The 20,497-nt window shown below is 37.7% G+C and overlaps 1 protein-coding gene across 1 annotated transcript in view; it reads left to right on the plus strand.

Annotated features, from left to right (window-relative positions):
• Positions 1-17,919, plus strand: part of atp10b (ATPase phospholipid transporting 10B) — a 38,245-nt gene extending 20,326 nt beyond the window's left edge. Inside the window, exons 7-21 of the mRNA XM_026918736.3 lie at positions 438-690; positions 822-1,033; positions 2,736-2,885; positions 4,483-4,987; positions 5,087-5,193; positions 5,555-5,681; positions 5,959-6,143; positions 9,749-9,998; positions 10,134-10,210; positions 10,371-10,496; positions 11,611-11,811; positions 13,702-13,782; positions 13,884-13,988; positions 14,282-14,469; positions 14,988-17,919. Of these exons, the coding sequence (XP_026774537.3) occupies positions 438-690; positions 822-1,033; positions 2,736-2,885; positions 4,483-4,987; positions 5,087-5,193; positions 5,555-5,681; positions 5,959-6,143; positions 9,749-9,998; positions 10,134-10,210; positions 10,371-10,496; positions 11,611-11,811; positions 13,702-13,782; positions 13,884-13,988; positions 14,282-14,469; positions 14,988-15,189 (2,769 nt within the window). The 3' untranslated portion in view covers positions 15,190-17,919. The remainder of the gene's footprint in view (positions 1-437; positions 691-821; positions 1,034-2,735; positions 2,886-4,482; positions 4,988-5,086; positions 5,194-5,554; positions 5,682-5,958; positions 6,144-9,748; positions 9,999-10,133; positions 10,211-10,370; positions 10,497-11,610; positions 11,812-13,701; positions 13,783-13,883; positions 13,989-14,281; positions 14,470-14,987) is intronic.
• The last annotated feature ends 2,578 nt before the right edge of the window (positions 17,920-20,497 follow it).

Genomic DNA, 20,497 nt, shown 5'->3' on the forward strand with positions numbered 1-20,497 from the left:
TAATATTGCATTTGATATATTTTAGAAAATTATTTATATGACACACACACAGCAATCTGTTCAACTTTTGAATGCCTCATTCAAGTGATACATGGGAACTAATGGCCTGAACCCATTTGAATCAACAGTGACAAACAAAAAACTGCTCCATTAAAAAAAATACAGATATTGTTTTAAATAGTTCAATGTGTAAAAGTTATTAGCTCTCCAGGCTGTCATTTTTCACTCCATACAGCTACCACTATAGCGTCAGTAAACTCTCAATGTTCAAAACTCTCAAAAATCTTGGCATGCTATCAGTCAGAACCATTTTTTTGTACACAATCATGTCTATTTATACTTTTGTACACCCACAATGCACAAAATCCATCAAGGGTTACAGCAGCACTGGCCTAAGCAGTCACGAAGCAAATTATAAAAATTACCTCTCTGTCCAGGTGATGATCCCAATTTCACTCTACCTGTCCATCGAGCTGGTAAAGATTGGCCAGGTGTTCTTCATCACTCAAGATTTGGACCTGTATGATGAGGAGAAAGACACTCGGGTCCAGTGTCGTGCTCTTAATATCACAGAGGACCTGGGCCAGATCCAGCATGTCTTCTCAGACAAGACAGGGACTCTGACTGAGAATAAAATGGTGTTCCGCCGGTGCACTATAATGGGAACTGAATTCCCTCATGAGGATAATGGTGAGTTTAGGGCAACTCCATTTGTTCTGGGGTAGGATCCCAGAAATACAGCAGCACATCAGTTTATGCTGCTCTTACTGATAACGTGGTTCTTGTTTTTTTTTTGTTTGTTTGTTTGGTTTTTTTTGTAGCGACACGATTGGCCATTCTGGCAGGGGAGACAGATCAAGATGAAGAGGTTATTTACCAACAGAACAGACAGCCTTCTCTATTTTCTCTGGAGGAGATTCAGGAAGGCCCAGCAGGAGGCAGAGTGAACTCCAACACCTTTGCCAGGAGCAGATTTCACAGGCCAAGGGTCATAGCAAGAACCCCTGGAATCCTCGCTTTCAGCAGCCCTCTGGTGAGATCTTCTGGCAATACTTCTGAGTTTGCATTGGATTGCTCTTTCCCACAAGACAGTGTGATACAGGCGTGGCATGGTTACCTAGCTGAATCCAGAACAATTCATATCATGGTCAAGTCCCTGTATTCGTTTCCCTGTATATATAATAGGAAAGGTAGCTGTTCTCTCAAGGTTGTGAGGTACTGGTGTCATTTTCTACATGATGCTAATGCTAACAGTAAACAATGCCAACAATGTCATCAGCACCAATGGATGAGCTTCAAAATCTGAAGTACCTGAATTCTGAAATGGTTTTATGTGAAGACACAGCAAGAGTTGGAGAAGAAGCTTAAAACTATACATTGTACTGTGTGGGAATGTTATCAGACACTACTACTAAAGCTTGATTGACATGATTGTCTGTTAGAAAAGCAATTTTAGCTAGTTCCAATATGACAGTTGTATGACCAATTTCTAGCTCCATCCATATGTCCCTGTTACCTTGGTAACCAAATTCAGCATAGGCCTTTAATTACAATCACTTAGCAACAGATATAACAACAAAATGTGGGATTGGATACTATAATATGTTGTATCACACTGTCCAGTAGAAAATAGTTACAGGGACAGGGCTGTAAGGTTGGCACTTAACCGTTTTTCACGAGGACAGTCAAGATGTGTGTCCAGGTGTTTGGTTTTAACTGTCATTTGTCTGGTTTTGCAACAGAAAGAACAGCAAAATGTGGGATTGGATACCATACCTTGCTGTACAGTTTTATCTAGTTAGTGTTGTTCTAATATGGTGGTTATTGGGGTGGCAACAACTGATGAGTGTGTTTACTCAAAAACGTAAATTCTACTGTATAAGGCATGTCCTTAAGATCCTATTATGTACCTTAAATGAGTTTTCCACATTACATTCACCTTCCCAGACAAATAAAACTGAAGTATGCAGTATTTTAACTCCTGTAACATGATGATGTTAAAGAGCATTGTGGCTTTGTTAAATTAAATTTATTTATCTAGTAGACCTTTCTACAAAAACTGCCATCATGCCTCACAATGTACACAAAGGTCAAAAGAATCATTTATGTTTAGAAAAACATAAATTAAACTAATCAAATAAAAGTACACACCCACAGGTGACAAGATACATTTTTGAATAGCCTGGACAGCAAAACTATAAACCTGTCTACTTGGTGGTCAGATCTTTCCCCAGTCATGCATGGCAAGTTACTGAATCAATACCACTCTTTTTTCAGCAGATTTTGTAGGGGTACCCTGTGGAGAGTATTTGCAGTGAGCTGTGTTTATATGAGAGTTAGTGGCAGGTGCAGATGAGATGAGGTGAGATGGCATCAAATAGGAGTGAACAGACCACCAATGTCTCGTCCCTGTAAGTGGACAGATCCAGCACGCAGATGGCCGGCCAGCTTGGTGTGAGAAAGAAACGGAGGGATGCTGGCTCCATTGCTTTCAATGTCTGTGCGCTGACATATGGGCCTGCTGAGGTGCATTAAACATGGCCTACTGCTATCCCATAGCCCACCACTCTTTCTCACAGCTTCCCCATCCCATCACACCTTCTTCTCATTCCATTTTACGATATCCACCATGGGGATGCATATGACACAATGCTTTGGGTGGGTGATGTCAGCGTGTGTGTGTGTTGTGCCATGGCTCACCACTAAGTATTTTGGCTTGTTGTTTGGTTGAACAGGAAACTGAGGTGCTTCCAGACCAGACATTGCTCCAGCTAGTAAAAGATGCTGAGTGTGGGAGGAAAAATGCACACTACCTGGAGTTCTTCCTGGCTTTAGCCATCTGTAACACTGTAGTGGTTTCAACAAAAGCGGCCCAGAGACAAAGGGTAAGAGAAGTTGTCATGTTAACCTTGTCTCTACTGCAAAGGACAGCACTATGCTCTCATGAACTGAGTCACAGCACAAAAACAGCCTTGATGTCAAAATAATAGCACTAATAGTGCACCATGCACAGTGACTCCTCCTGGAAGCAGAGTATATGTATCTCCAACTCTGATGCCCCCCAGATATTATTATGGCCTGTATGACTAATCCTACTCTACCTACTTTGAAACAGCTCAGTGCTGCTGTGAAAAATGAGGATATTTAAGTGCCTACAAGCAGCAGTAGATCTGTTCTTATTGTATGCTATTAGAACTTTCTCCTTGTAGGCCAGAGGTCATTCCTTGTTTGCAGTCTTAGTCTTTAAGCTGTGCAAACTTAATAGAATGGTTTGAGGAAGCTAATTCTTCGTCTTTTTCTCAATTGATCTTGAGAAACCCACACCAAAACACTTTGTCCAAGGTGTAAATGTTTGTCCTCAGATCTAAATAAGATTTAAAGAGGAAACCATGCTGCTTCTAATCAATTTGACTAGCAATGGTACATTATTGTTAGAAACAGAAAAGTAGTTTTCCCCAGGGAGGGAGCCTGAGAAGCCATATTTTAACTACAATGATAGCGACAGATTTGAGTGATGTGTTAAAATCCTAGCTGACAAGTAAATAACAAACTGATTCCCTACTTGAAATATACAGAGCCTCACTGGTGACATCATTACTTAATGAAAATAATGTGTGACTTTTTTGTGTATGTGAAAGAGATAAGTAGGCCATGGTCACTACTTAGTTGCACAAGGGAATGAGATAATTAAGTTGTGGTCACTATTTAGTAACACAAGAGAACAAGATAATTAAGTTGTCGTCACTATTTAGTAATGCAAGGGAACACGATAATTAAGTTGTGGTCACTATTTAATAATGCGAAGGAATGAGATAATTAAGTTGTGGCTGTGATTTACTAAAGCAAGGGAAGAAGATGTATTAATGGTAAAATCTCTACTTTATTGTTATTTAATATAAAGTCATATTGCAACCCTAATGAAACATAGCTTTTTATAGGTATCAGAATAAGTCACATCTTTACTGAAGACCTTATTTTCCTTGCATAATTCTCAGAATTGTTACAGTGAACTGCCTCCATATTAAAGAACAATAGACTAGACTTCTTTCCATTAATAAATCATGTATTTTAACTAGTTATGGCAAATTATAGAACTTAGAAATGGTTATTGTTTTATACATTATAGATAAATAAAAAATTAGCATTTTAGTTGAAAGAACATTCTATTCTAGGAATAAAAAAAAATATGTCCAATAATTAATAAGAAAATGTGCATGTAAACTTTATTGGTGTGTATATCTTAACTAAACCAGATGACAGACAGCTTTTTTCTCAATGTACTTGGTGGTTACCATAAAATACTCCAATCCGGGGCCACAGCAAAATGATCATGTCCTATTAACATGTGAGTGCCCTTATCTCATTCCCACATATTACTAAGTTGTGGCTATGCATTCTTTTTTTAAGTATGAATGTTACCATTGTGGCTCTGTAGAGATCATTTCAGAATATCAGAATGTAAACGTGATTTTTGTCTTTCAGGCTAAAAGGCGACACAACTCTTCTCACTCTAGTTCGCTCGAGTGCATGGAGGGCCTGTTGAGTCGAGTAGCATCTCTTGGGAAGCTGATCAGAGGCAAGAGAAGCACTTTCCCTGAGCCTGTACCTATGGACCTCATTGAATCTCCTGCCCATGATGTCCCCAGCCATAATGAATGCAGGACCAGTTGGGGGAGGGCCCGGACAGGAGGCAATCTGTCTGTGATAGAGGATGTTTGTTATGAGGCCCAGAGTCCAGACGAAGCAGCTCTGGTGCACGCAGCCAAGGCTTATGGCTTCACCTTAAAGGAAAGGACACCTGATCATGTAATTGTTCAGCTGCCTCAAGGAACACTGCTGAAGTTTGACGTGCTGGATGTTTTGGCCTTTGACTCGACTCGGAGGAGGATGTCCATAATAGTCCGTCATCCTGAAACCAATGAGATTGTAATGTATACTAAGGGTGCAGACTCTGGCATCATGGAGCGACTGCAGAATTCCTTTGAAGGTAGAATCCAAAGGCAGGTCCTGCCAGCCATCTTTAATCAGTATGTGGTGCACAAAGAAACCATAATAACACATTTCTTTTTTGCTTTAATTCCCCTAGACAAATCACACCTAAAAAGTGAGAGTAGAAATATTGCGTATAAGACTCAGCAGGACCTTGACATGTACGCTAGGGATGGTTTACGGACCTTGTGTTTCACAAGAAAGGTAAAGTACGCCATTATTTCATTTGTATTGCATATTGAGTAGGGTTGGAAGGGTGTCATGACTTCACGGTTAGTCACGGTGTATGATCGGATGGTTACCTCACTGCTTACTTTTTCAGAATACAGATTACAATGCATGTACATGTATTACCCCATACTATTTTTTTACGCACTTAAGTTCCTTACTCCAGAGGTTCTCATCGTTTTTGTGTCTTGACTAGGTTATCATATATTGAAAATTTAAAACCATAACACTCCTAGTACTGAGTGGTTTCAGACAAGATCTTCAAGATCTACCTTGTCTCTGCCTTTCAATATTGTCTATTTTCTCTCTCCTCCAATCTCTCACTTTACTCTTTAAGGTTGTAAGTGAACAGGCTTATAGGAACTGGTTAGTTATGAGACAGGAAGCCATGTCAGCCATAGAGAGGAAAGAAGAGCTACTCATGGACACTGCAGCATACATGGAAAACAACCTTACACTGCTGGGTATATTGAAAAAAAAAATTAAAGAATTAATCGATACTTTCTTTTGACTTGTTATAAAATATAATTGTGACAGAAATGCTGTTTGGCATCAAATGAGGGTTGAATATATGAGTCATTTACCCTTTGATCAATATGATTATGGATATGGATGTAACCAAAACCAAAGTCAATAATAAAAGACACTTTAAGTTTAAATTTAAATTAAATCTATTTATTATTTGTTCACTTTAAATTGTGCACTTTAAGTATGTTAAGCATGAAATACATTTGCAAACAGGGGCCACCGGAATTGAGGACCGTCTTCAAGAAAATGTTCCAGAAACCATCCAAGCCCTGAGAGAGGCAGGAATCAAAGTATGGGTGCTGACCGGGGACAAACTTGAGACAGCTGTCAACATTGCCTACTCCTGCAAGCTGCTGGACCAGAATGACCTGGTGTTCACTTTTAAAATGGCGAACAAGGTGTTAAACTCAATTTCCCTTTGATCACAGTCCTCTCTGCATTGTTTGACCATTAAAGCATGTTAGGATGCTCAATGCAGCCATATTTTAGATGGTGTAAGAGTGCTTCTAAGCCTCTGAGTGCTCCATCGTCCGTTCTGTTAGTCTGTATGCAACCAGGGTATATCACTCCCTCAGATAGTGGCTTAAAAATGGTTCTGTGTGCTGGAAGTGGAAGTCCTGAATGAGGGGTTGTATTGAATTTAACTGGGGCAGGTGACACTTTTCGTCACTTTTAGCCCCCAGGGCTTGAGCTCCATGAAATCCACCATCGAACATTTACAGCATTGCCTCAAACAAGGCAGTGATTTGACAGGCATGCTGCTTCTTTATGCATTTGTCTCTGTCCCCAAGCCCTATTTTGAGAGAGTAGGTCGGAAGTAAATTTTCAAATGTGAAAGGCTTGTTTGACTGCGTTGTAATCCCATTTCTACAGTGCTGAGGAGGAGAGGATAGAGCTTCCTTCACACAGAATCTTATTCTGTTCCTGTTATATTTGTTTAGTGGGGTGCTGCAGCTAGGCTGTAAGCAAGCAATAAACAAGAAAAGAAATAACATTGTTGACACAGTATCTAATGAGTATAATGTTTTACTGGATCACTATTGCGAAAAATGCCAAAGACTAAAAACTATTGTGAGTTTGGTAAGGAATGAATTAGTATAAAATTCATGATATGCAACACAAGTTGCATCATCTGTGTATTTTCCCAAATCCAAATGTATTTGGGCTACTAACATTCTCAAAATTGAATCTAGTTAAAGCAATGGTAATGTAACAGAATAAAGCATAGACTATCCAGAGGCCCCTTCTATTCCAAAAATAATAAACAAATAAAATAATAATAGTATAAGTATAAATAATAATAATAATAATAATAATAATAATAGCAAAGATGTATTTTATGAACAAGTCCAACTATTCAAATATTAGGCACATTGTACAGTCACAGTACATCATCATACATCACAGTTATATCATATTTATTTGTTAGAGAAAGTTCCACCCACAGAACCCCAAAGAGTTATACTGTGTTATTAAATTTTATTAACATCACCATGGCATTGAGCTGTGAGTTGTTGACTTGTCCGATGCCCAGGATGTTGGTTGTATGCATTTCCACTAGACATGATTTGACATTTTTTATATTTGTTATGACAGATGTAGGATAAACCCAGTGAATCAGTCAATCAGCTTTGTACCTATAAAACTTTTTTTAAATAAGGAGTGACCACAACTGTACATATTTCAAGGCCACAAATCTTGTGGCCATGAATCATAATGTTGTGGCCTTGAAATATATTCATTTTTTGGCCATGCCTTACTTAAAAGTAACCGCCATGTCACGTCAGATACCAAAGTCGTGATTATATAACTTGAGCACACAACTTAATATGTTGCTGGAATGTCATAATTAATATGTGGCCTCCAGTTAATTATTTGGTAGAAACAGGCATAAAAGGCTATTCAGATTGAGAATTCGCTAATGGTGATGTCTTTTTGGTGATGTCAACATGTCTTTATAATCGTGATCTCACACAATATACTGTAATTTTTAAAAATCATGAACCATGGATCAAGAAATCACTTACAGTGCTGCAATTAACAGTAAATAGAATGATCTTAATATACAATATATGGCCAAAAGTATGTGGTCAGGTGTCCACATACTTTTGGCCATATATTGTATATTAAGATCATACTGTTAATTGCATCACACCTATCTATATGTGCTTGTTGAACATCCCATTCCAGATTTAGTCCCCCTTATCTGTTATAATACCCTCCACTCTTCTGGGAAGGCTTTCCACTAGATTTTGGAGTGTGACTATGGAGATTTGTGATCATTCAGCCACAAGAGCATTAGTGAGGTCAGGTACTGAAGTTGGGCAAGGAGGTCTGGGGTGCAGTCAGTGTTCCAGTTCATCCCAAAGGTGTTCAGTGAGGTTGATGTCAGGACTCTGTGCAGGACACTCGAGTTCTTCCACTTCAACCTTGGCAAACCATGTCTTCATGGAGCTCACTTTGTGCACAGGGGCATTGTCATACTGGAACAGGTTTGGGCCTCTTAGTTCCAGTGAAGAGAAATTGTAATGGTACAGCATACAAAGTCATACTGTACAATCAAGTGCTTTCAACTTTGTGGTAACAGTTTGGGGAAGAACCACTTATTGGTGTGATGGTCAGATGTCCACATATTTTTGGCCATATAGTGTATTTGCTATGTGTGAATAAAAAATTTGGGCTGCAGGGTGCACTATACATTGTACTAATCCTAACTCCTCAACACTTTTGGTTTATGTGAATAGTAAGCAATGCCGAGCTCCATTATTATAATTTGATAGAAAGTCATAGCCAGCATAATGGGGATAATAATGATGATGAAATATAGTTTCACACTGCTTTATAGAGAAACAATTTCATTTCAAAATTATTAAAAATGTATTTGTTCAGTCAAGGCAATTAACTGCTTTATAATTTATTATTAAATGAATATTTGTTTATTTTGCCATCTTATATAGGGTGAGTCAAATGAAAACCTTAAAAGTGTGACATAAATTAGAGAAACAGTACATTAAATTTGTAGTTAAAATAAAATAGAATAAAATGTACTATTTTTCTCAATAGCCCCTTCTACTGCTACCTTAAACCAGAACTGCAATACAATGAAAAAAAATAAGGTTTTCATTTGACCCACAAGAAAAAATAAGATATTTGATATCATTTTGTTGCCAAAACTGCCAAACAAGGAAATCTGAAAACACAACATCTTTTAAATGAAAATAAATTAAATTATATATTTTTTAATGATTTTAATTTTAATGAATGTTAAATGAAACCTCTAGGAAAGATCCATATAAATAAACATAAATCAATCACTATGGATCCCACATTGAGTCTTATTTATCAATCTTATAGCAAAGTGTGTGTAAATGTTTTCATAGGCCAAACCAAACAAAAGTTTTACAAAAGCTACATAAAGTTTTAGAAAAAAATGTTGGTGACACTGATTTTCTTCATACTTATGTGTGTACATTAATAAATGCCAATTAGCAATAAATTACCAAATGTGGATTTATATTTAGTGATGCCCACAAAGCCCAGTAAAAGCTAGAGCATACAGAGCCTAAAATGAAAAAATGACAACTAAACATCAATAGAATGCCTCTAAATGCAATGATTTAAAGCTGATCAGTCGAAGTACACATTAGCTAGTCTCCTCACGCATAAATTGACACAAACTCAGGAGGTCTCAAAGGATACAAACGTTATTCCGAACTAACAGGATTTTCATGAATACCACATTTCTTATGTAAAATTCTCATGCGAACATTTTACGAATAAATGCGTTCATATTCATAATGACGAATGAGGCCAATTGTTGGCACCCATGAAAGCAGCAGGTCTCACTCACCGCATTAATCCTAATTTAATCTTGGCACTAACCCTATTTGTTAGTATGTAAATCCATAAATCAGACACTATAACACAAGCTCTGGGTCTCTGTCCCACCTTGAACTGAATGACGTGCTTTAGCCTGTATTTCTTTCTCTCTCCTATCTCACAGGATGTCTGTAGGACCATGCTGAATGGAGCTCTGAGTGAAATACCGCGATTTCTGGGTGAGATGCCCAGAATTGGGTTAGTGATTGATGGTCAAACCCTGGGCCTGCTCCTGGATAATGATCTGCAGGCTCAGTTCTTGCAGTTATGCCAACACAGCCACTCTGTGCTGTGCTGCAGAGCCACACCGCTGCAGAAGGGCAAAGTCGTCACACTGCTGCGTGACAGGCTCAAGGTCACGACTCTTGCTATAGGTAACACACTAGACCTTTTTATATGGGATTAGGGATCATGTTGGGTATCTGCTTTTACATTGTGGTATGTGCAGGTTTGATGGCATGCCATTGTTATTTTTAAACATGAAGACGTAATTCGTTCTGCTCCTCCAGGTGATGGTGCCAATGACGTAAACATGATTCAAGCAGCAGATGTCGGTGTGGGAATATCAGGCCAGGAAGGCTTGCAGGTTTGTATTCTATCTTCTAGGCGCTTCAGTGGGTATTTTCAGACATGTAGCTAATAGGATAAAATGACTCATATAATTCACTAATCCATTATTGAATGATATGGAACACTTTTTCTGCTGTTGACTGGCTGTGTCTGTGTGTGGTGTGTGTATTCAAAAGGCTGTCATGGCCAGTGACTTTGCAATATCTCGCTTCAAACACCTGAAGAAGCTTCTCCTGGTTCATGGTCACTCCTGTTACACACGGCTGGCAAACATGATCATCTATTTCTTCTACAAGAATGTGGTAAATATAACAGTGACAGCAAAGTTTGTGTGAAATTCACTGTAAATGCGAAGATGTTTTCTGTTTCTAGTGCTCAGTTACGAAATCTATTTATTATTTGTTCATTTTCATTATGAAATATCTACCACGATAGAGACATGATACGCGTATGATGCGTTCTTTCTTTTTCATTTAAAATGAATGAAGTTATTTAAAAAAATACAGTATTGACTCTTTTCAAATTTTTTCTACTCATTTCACCACACAAAGTTTAGAAATCTAATATTCTTGAATCCAAAAATTAAAAAATGCCTACTTCATTACATTTTAGTGTTTACAGAGTCAACCCAGAAGCAAATATGTACTCTGGAACCTTATTCCGTTTTCATAAAAGATGTAATAAACATAGGAAAATTATATGCAGAAATCAAGTTTGAGTGATTAAAATATTCTTCATTTTGCAACAACTCGTCCATTTACCATCACCTTCTTGCTATTTTTAAATATTTCTGCTGTTGTAGGCCAACTGCCTCAAGGTTTGGTGTGTTGTAGGTTTTGAGATGCTTTTCTGCTCATCACGGTTGTAAAGAGTGCTTATTTGACCGTAGCCTTCCTGTCAGCTCAACACAGTTTGGCTATTCTTCTCTGACCTCTCTCATCAACAAGGCATTTCCACCTGCAGAAGTGGCACTCTTCAGACAGTTTTTTTTTTGTTTGTTTGTTTGTTTTTTGCACCATTCTGTGTAAACTCTAGAGACTGTTTTATGTGAAATTCCCAGGAGATCAGCAGTTTCTAAAATACTCAAACCAGCCCATCTGGCACTAACAGCCATGTCGTAGTTAAAGTCACTGAGATCACACTTTTTCCTTATCCTGGTGTTGATGTGAACAGTAACTGAAGCTCTTGACCTGTATCTGCATGATTTTCTGCGTTTCACTGTTGCCACACGACTGGCTGATTGGATAACTGCATAAATGCGCAGAAATGAACACAACATACACAGACTTTCTTTTTTTTTTTTTTTTACCATGATTGCATCTGGGATGGTGAGGATTTCAGTGTAGTAGCAGTGTATAGTGCTCTTACTCAATACCTTCTTTCAGTTTGACATTCACCCCATCGTTATCTCCCCAGGCTTACGTCAACCTCCTGTTCTGGTACCAGTTCTTCTGCGGCTTCTCCGGCACGGCCATGATTGACTACTGGTTCATGATTTTCTTCAACCTCTTCTTCACATCCACTCCACCCATCATGTTTGGCATCATGGACAGGGAGGTTTCTGCCCACATGCTCCTCCACCTGCCTGAACTCTATAAAAGAGGCCAGCATGCTGGGGTGAGTCCTCAAATGTAGACACTTTGATTAGGATCACACAGTCATGGTCTACTGAGGCTGCAGAATATGGATTGTATTTCCCGTTATGATTATGTACAGCTATAATAACACATCTGTCAGCACTTGACATTTCCATGTCAGAGTAATGGCACTATGTTGATAAATTATTCCACTGCTGCTTTTAGCACACCCTCATCAACTTTCCCTCATGATTTGAGTAGTGTGCATCACATATGTCACATAAATGGCCACTTGTAGCACAAGGGGAGAAATGTATAGAAAACAATGTAGTTGAATTGCATTGAATCATATTAGCTTGCCAACTAGAGTAAAGTAATGAATCTGTCATGTACAGTTGAAGCCCAAATTAAACAGAAAATAAGATCTTATAATTGTGAAATATGAGGCATTCTGGGGCTCCTCTTTTTCCTTCTAAACAGCTTTGTCTGCTATTTTCTCACTTCATAAAAGGGAAATTGCATCAGATTATAATACCTTCTGGGCAAATTCTGCTCCTGAAGTCTACAGTCGTGTTGACTCATGCTTTCAAGGGCTTATCTAACAAGCTTCAATAAGTAACCAAACAGCCTTTACGTTGTAGGGAGTCAACAAGGGCATGTTAAAAACAATACTAAAAGTCATTGAAAGAATTAGGTACAAAGATACCTACCATTATTGACAAGCCAGTTATGTCACTGGTCAAAGCATATGCGGTTGTTAACCTGATAACTTTATCCAAAGCAACATACAACTGTGACCAGGATACAAATGAGGAGTTGATGGTTGAAGTTGAAGGGCCTTGATCAAGGAACAACAGTGGCAGCTTGGTGGTGCTGGGATTTAAATTTACATTTATGTTTATGGCTTTTGACAGATGCCCTTATCCAGAGCGACTTAAAGAAGTGCTTTGAAGTCTCTATCAATAAATACATCCTGATACTGGTTCAATAGGTCGTAGACTAAGAATACCATCAGTCAGAAAACTCTGTAATATAGTAAGAAAAGCACACAGATAACTTTTTTATTTAAGTACTTCCAGAAGAGGTAGGTCCTTAGACATCGTTTGAAGACTGCCAGTGACTCAGCTGTTCGGACATCTAGGTGATTTGAACTCACACCCTTTCAATCAATATCCTTGTAATCAGATGTAGTTCAGTACCTTAAGCATTGAGCTGTCAGATTGTTAGGGCTTAACTTTTTGGACACTTTGGTATTAGGACACTTCACACATTTTTCAGATTTGTTTTTATTTTTCAAATATGATTTGTTCAAATGATTCATTTATTTTCACGTGATTTGTTTTACACAAGATTCATTTACTTTTTTTACATGGTTAATTTAATAATTTCCCTTTTTTTGTTACATAACATTCATTTATTTAGATTTTTTACATGGTTTCTTTGTTTTTTACCTGTGACTTTTTTTTACACAATTTATTTATTTTCAAATGAGATTTTTTCATGAGTAATTTATTTTCACTTTCAATTTTACATGATTTTTGTATGGGAATAATTTACACATTCACTCGCTGTGATTTTTTTTTTTACCCTAAAATTTGTTTATTCTCATATCTTTTTCACGTCTATGACGTGGTTTTATTTATTCAAATATTATTCACATGATGTCGCATGTGTTTACTGCAGTTAACAAGTAGAATTTCAGTGCATGGTGAAAAATTTTGAAATTCACCTTCACATGTTTTTTTTATGTATTACTAACATAATTACATGTGAAGTGTGACTTGTGGGTCAATTCACATTAAGTGGGTCAATTCACCGAAAAAACATTTTTTTCCTCATTCAAAATTAATTACATTACTATTTAGAATTTTAAGTGAAATACACGTTTATGCATGTGCTAAGAGACCCCTTCTTTTTACTTTATTTTTAGGGATACTGTCGCACCACCTTTTGGATAGCTATTCTAGATGCCTTTTATCAGAGTCTTGTTTGCTTCTTTGTCCCATACTGGGTAAGTCAGTTAAATTTTTTGTTGTTTGGTTCCTTTTTAATGGTCCTTTTCGTGCAATATCTGGACATTTCTCGACTGGAGCTCTCATGTAATTTTTGTAGACATACAAAGGCTCTGATATTGGCATCTTCTTTTTGGGAACCCCCATGAACACTGTGTCTTTGTTCACCATCATCCTTCATCTGGCAATTGAGATCAAGAGCTGGGTGAGTCATTCTCAATCGAGTGTCAACAGAGATCAAGTTCAACAGTAGGGATTTTGGTGATAAATACATCACAGTGGCACTCTTCAATACTCCAAGGTTCACTAGATAATGCTGAGGTCTTTCTTTCTTTCTTGCTACGGTATATTACACCTTGTTCAACTTGAAAATAACAGTAGAATTGGAAACCTTTGCTTTGTCATTATTGCTAGCCAAGCTTAATCCAAGCCGTCTAGCTGCATACTTAGGCATTACTGGTGCCAATGATTTCTTCATTTGTGTTTGGCTAATATTAGACAGTGGTGCACTGGGTGATCATGGTGGGGAGTGTCTTGATGTTCTTCATCGTGACTCTGGCTTTCAGCGCCCTCTGCATCAGCTGCAATCCCCCCTCAGACCCATACTGGATCATGCAGCAACAAATGAAAGACCCTGTTTTCTACCTGGTCTGCATTTTAACCACAGTTGTAGCACTGTTACCAAGGTAATTTAATTTTGATGTTGTTCACTATTTATGTGACCAATCTGTGAGCATGGAGTTCACAAGGTGCCTATTACTTTTTTTTTTGTTTGTTTTTTTTTTTTTTTTTTTTTTTTTTTTTTTTTTACAAAATTTTGGATAAAAGCCGATCATTGGGTGGTAGGGAGTAGGGATGCAAAAAAATAAAAAATAAAAAAAAAGGTACATGAGTGAGAGGTTTTACATTAATTTGGGTTTGCACACAAATATGAATATTGTAGGACAAAGAAAGACCACATTAATTCATGTGAATATAAGCATTATACATTTATAAGTTTAATTCTTTCATCCTTAGTAACTGCCTGATCAGGGCTGTGGTTGTTTAAATTAGGCTACTATTTCATATATACCTAGTAGCCATGCCTACTTTGTGTTTAATTCCAAATACAGATTCAGATACAACTATTTGGAGCACTAAACAGATACAGACACAGATAGTGTCCTTGCCTTACACCGCCAATGAAGACTTTCCTTTTTTGCAGGTTCACACTTCATGCCCTGACAGGAACGCTAGTGCCCTGTGACCACCTCAAGGCGAGGCAGATAGACCAACTACCTCCAGACCAACGGGACATGTGGCTCCGAGAGTGGAGGAGCCTTAAAGCCCTGTGTAGCTCCTACCCCAGCCTGTCCTCCTCCACACGTAAACGCTCAGCTGCTGCTAGAGTCCAGGATGCAGCTTAGTTCTTCAGCGCTCTCAACAATAGTGTAATGTACAGGAGAATGTGAGCACAAGAACTGGCTTTAGTTTTCAGACTTCCTGAGACACAGAACATTTGATAACAATTTTATACTTTGGCAAACTTGAACTTTTGCCCAAGGCCAAGTGTGCAAGCGTAACCTTTCATAGACAAAAGTGAAGAACTCATGTTTATGCAAAAAAAAATACTTTAATGCAGTGTTAACAACATTGGGAATTGGCCTCAGTCAAGGAAATAACCCGAACATCTTGGAGTCATGCTTGTTTAGTGTCTGAATCTGCTTCCTCCAGCCTCTTCTTCACTAACAAGCCTCATGGATTAAAAGTGGAATTTGACTCCAAGCACATCTCAGAGGTTCTTTCAAGCTCGGGGAGAAGTCAGACTATTATGCTGCACATTCCACACTGGCCGATCAATGCACCACCCACAGTTTCTCAGCAAACACCTCAAAATGAGCTGATTTTCTGGACTTGGTGATTTGAAGTGGCGTTGGCTTCCCTGTGAGAAACCTACTTTCACTGTGAGAAACCTCATTTGTATTCAGAGGCGCTTCGAGCTGCTCATGAAATAATTGAGGTTTGCAGATGTTACATAATATCTTGGTATTTTCAGTTCATGAATCCGTGTTGACAGCATGCTGGGTTTGACGGTGAGAGACAGAAACACAAGTATTGCAGCACAATTTAGAAGCATCTCTGACTTTTGTCATATTACTTGATTCTTAATTATTTAACATTAGATTTGACTAGATTGTGAGTGTGTAAGTGTATGTGTGTGCAGGAATACAAACACCACTTAATTGTATCTCTGACGTGTCTCTGACGTTCGTCTTTCTTCAAGGAGACAGTGATGATCCCATACAAATGGCCGCATAGTGAGATAAAGCTAAACAAATCTTGGTCTTCTCTTCCACCTCTCGCTTAAGTGCCCTCTGTAGCTGAAGCTTGCAATAAAATGGGTCTAGGAGTGATTGGATTTGGAGAGCTCGTTGCATTTTTATGTAATGATGTCAGAGCCTGGATGAGTGGACCATTTTTGCCATCTTGTGTTAGATTGTTGAACTGCAAACTGTATATATACTAGAGAGACAGGAGGAAGGGAACAAGATGGATGATGTTTCAATGTCAGTGGTATAGCTTTGCATTAATATATCACAATGTGTGTTAACATTGATCAGTCCATTAAACCAGTAACCTCAATACACATAGTTATTCTCATTCTAGTAGATATTTATTTAATATAAACTATATGGCCAAAAGTTTGCAGACACCTGACCATCACATTCATATTTGCTTTCTGAATAACACATTTCAGATTTAGTTTCCCTTTGCTGTTGTAATAACCTCCACTCTCCTAGGAAGGCTTTCTACTAGATTTTGGAGCGTGGCTGTTGGGGTTTGCCCATTCAGCCACAAGAGCATTAGTGAGGTCAGGCACTGATGTCAGGTGAGAAGGCCTGGGGCACAGTCAGTATTCTAATTCATCCCAAAAGTGTTCAGTGGGGTTGAGGTAAGGGCGTTGTGCAGGACACTCGAGTTCCTCCACACCAACCTTGGCAAACCATGTCTTCATGGACCTCAGCTTGTGCACTTGGGCATTGTCAAGCTGGAACATGTTTGGGCCTCTTAGTTCCAGTGAAGGTAGAATTGTAATGCTACAGCATACAGAGGCATTCTATGTAATTGTGTGCTTTCAATTTTGTGGCAACAGTTTGGAGAAGACCCAGACATGGGATTGATGGTCAGGTGTCCATAAACTTTTGGCCATATAGTGAATATTTCTGTGAAATCAAACTGATTGCTTAGCAAGTGAGACAAATTTGTTATGAAACACATTATTCAGCATAATACTTCAAGAATATACAGAAATATTAATAAAAGTACATAAGACTTGTTTTATGTAACTCAACTTCATAGTGGATTTTAGTAATTAGTAGTAGTATGGTTTAGCTGAATCAAAAAACGGGATGAAGGATCAGCTTTTCACTTTCATATAATGAATTCAATATTATTATTATTATCTTACATTAGCCCTCAAAAGAAAATTATTTTAGCAGGTATCGGACCATTTTGTATCTCTAAACAGACATATATTTATTAAATATGTGGTTACATTTACAAAATTATCTGATAAATAATAATAATAATAATAATAATAATACTTTTTTTGCAATAATTTAATTTTCAATACATGAACTCAAGTAATCTGAAAATGGAAAAACATCATGTCTGCATGAATCAGACAGTATACAGATTTCTTTCTGAAATATTTGTACTGCTACAGTTATTTAAGAGCCTACTAGTGAATCTACCAAAGAAGAATGAGATGCCAGTTGCAAACTTCCTGACACATTTTTTTTTTCCAACATCAGGACACTCTACTGGCCAATATTTGCTTGAGTTTGAAAAAAATGATGCCTTGTCAGCATTGTGCAAGTGCAGTGTTGTATTAAGTGTGTTGCATTTACTGCTTCTGGGAGATTTGGTTATGTTCGTGCACTTGAATAACCTAATTACAGGGCTTAAATCTAGGTGTCTATCAAATTTCTTAAAATCTGATAACAAAAATCCATTTTTATATGATTTACATGACCATTAGAATAATCTAGTAAAAAAATAATATATTAGTATAATTAATGTGAATGCAAACACATTCATTATACTTCATAAAATCTCTCAAACAACACTTTATGTCTCTCTCTCTTTTTTATTTATTTTTTTTTCCAGATGGACCATACTGAGGAGTTGCATAATATTTTTGAACTGATCATATATAGTAATATAGGTGAGCTTATGGGCTTTCCAAGTACTGTTACATATATTCAATTTAATTCAATTCATTTTTATTTGTATAGCGCTTTTTACAAAGGTCATTGTCTCAAAGCAGCTTTACACAAACAAAAGTAAAGTGAAGTGTGTGACGTCTCTGATGAGCAAGCAGGGCGACGGTGGCAAGGAAAAACTCCCTGAGATGGTGATAGGAAGAAACCTTGAGAGGAACCAGACTCAACAGAGAACCCATCCTCATATGGGTTTACACTGTAGTGTGCGTGTGTGTGAGCACAATGTGTGTTGGTGTAGTCCATGGAAAACAGCTGAAGCGTTTTCGTGGCAGTATGAAGCATTGCCGGTGGACAGGTCCAGAGTGAAGGGGGGGGGGGGGGGGGGGGTCTGGATCACCAGCAGCTCAGGAGTGTAGCTCGGCAGAAGGAGAAGGAAAGTGGTTAGGTACACTCACAGTCACCGTGTGGAGATAAAACTCAACATCCACGAGTCCCCCAGATCTACTCCTTTGATAAAAACACTAGTCGCTAAATGCTAGGTTAAATAAATAAGTCTTCAACCTCGACTTAAACACTGAGACCGTGTCTGCTTCACGTACATTAACTGGGAGGCTATTCCATAATTTTGGGGCTTGGTAAGAGAAAGCTCTGCCCCCTGCCGTGGTTTTGGCAATGCGTGGTACTGATAGACAGCCTGCATCCTTAGAGCGAAGTAGGCGCGGCGGAACGTAAGGTACTAACATATCGCTTAAATACTGCGGAGCGAGACCGTTTAATGCTTTATAGGTTAGGAGTAATATTTTAAAATCGACGCAGAATCTTACTGGGAGCCAGTGTAATGTAGATAAGACTGGCGTGATATGCTCATACTTCCTAGTCCTAGTCAGGACCCTCGCTGCTGCGTTCTGAACTATCTGAAGCTTATTTATGCATCTAGATGAGCATCCAGATAGTAAAGCATTACAGTAATCTAATCTGGACGTGATAAATGCATGGACTAGTTTTTCAGCATCACTTAGCGAAAGTATATTTCTAATCTTAGCAATATTTCTGAGGTGGAAAAATGCTAACCTGACCATTATATATATATATATATATATATATATATATATATATATATATATATATATATATATATATATATATATATATAAGCCTAGTAGTGACACTTAGTATAGTAACAAATCCAAAATTTAGACAATCCATAAAATAATGATCATTCAACTTTGCCCTCACATAAAGTATTAGACCAAAGTAACAATTAGCCTAACACAAAAGGAATAAAAGGTAGAAAACAAGACAAGCCCCAATCAAAAGATAGTTTAATCATACAGACACAGAACAGAATTATGTAATCACAGGTTGAGAAAAAGAGCAAGTTTAAAACTTCCTGCTTATGGTATATAAACAGAACTAACACTGCCATTTGTGGTGTTAAGAACCTACACTTGTGCACGACTCACCTCTGTTAAAGGCTCAAAATAAAACACACCCATATTCTCTTTCCCTAGATGTAAGAGCTTCTGACTCCCTGAAACACAACCTCATGTAATGGAAATTGAAATCACATTTCTACCTGAACTATCACCCCTTGTCTTCGTTTATCATGCCCCCTTAAACGTGTGTACTTTAGAAGAAATATTTGTCAAAAAAAAAAAAAAAAAAAACACTGTCTATAGTAGGTGGCAGAGAGATCCAGGCCGAAGGAGTTCATAAGAGTCCTTTTTGACAATGACAAGTTTACTATGGGCTGAAAGTGACTTAATTGTAATCAGCCACATTTAATTTTAATAACATTTTTATAACATTTGGAATTTGATGAGTTTATTGTGAGATAATTGGATGCTCTAACTTCCCAAAAACAGTTTATCTCTAAGACTTACCCATTCTTTAGTGGATAATTTCTGTTGGATAATGTAGATCTAAAAAAACCTCTGCTGTAATCATAAAGACCATGATGCTTATACTGAACAGCCCTCACTGCTGTTGGAATTTATAGTATACAATTATAGTATACAATTATCTCACTATCTTGTGTTACCCAAAAGAGGATAGACTCCATTTAAAGTCTGGTTCTGGTTTCTTAATGTTGTCTCAGGGAGTTTTTCCTCACCACGGTCACCTCTAGCTTGTTCATTAGAGCTCTAAAGCTGCTTTGCATCAATGTCTATTAGTAATTTTCTATTAGAGTTGGATTCTTTTGTGTATTTCCATTACACAATCTGTGTTCTCTGTGTATATGTGTATTTTGCTGCATGAGCCAGATAGTGTTAGCATGCTAACCAAAACACAGACAAATAAACACAAGTTACACCCTGAAGGAAAGGAGATATCACTCCCACCCAATATAGTATAAAATACTATTTATAAAAACAAACAAACAAACAAAAACAGAGAAACACACAAACAACTCCCGTTACTCACTAACCAGCTGTCATGAGTTCTATACAGAGCGAATAAATGCCTCACCTTTTAAGTCAGAAAAAAGCTAAAATTCTATCCATCTTGA

This window comes from Pangasianodon hypophthalmus, chromosome 9 (assembly GCF_027358585.1).
Source record: "Pangasianodon hypophthalmus isolate fPanHyp1 chromosome 9, fPanHyp1.pri, whole genome shotgun sequence".
NCBI classification, from domain to species: domain Eukaryota; kingdom Metazoa; phylum Chordata; class Actinopteri; order Siluriformes; family Pangasiidae; genus Pangasianodon; species Pangasianodon hypophthalmus.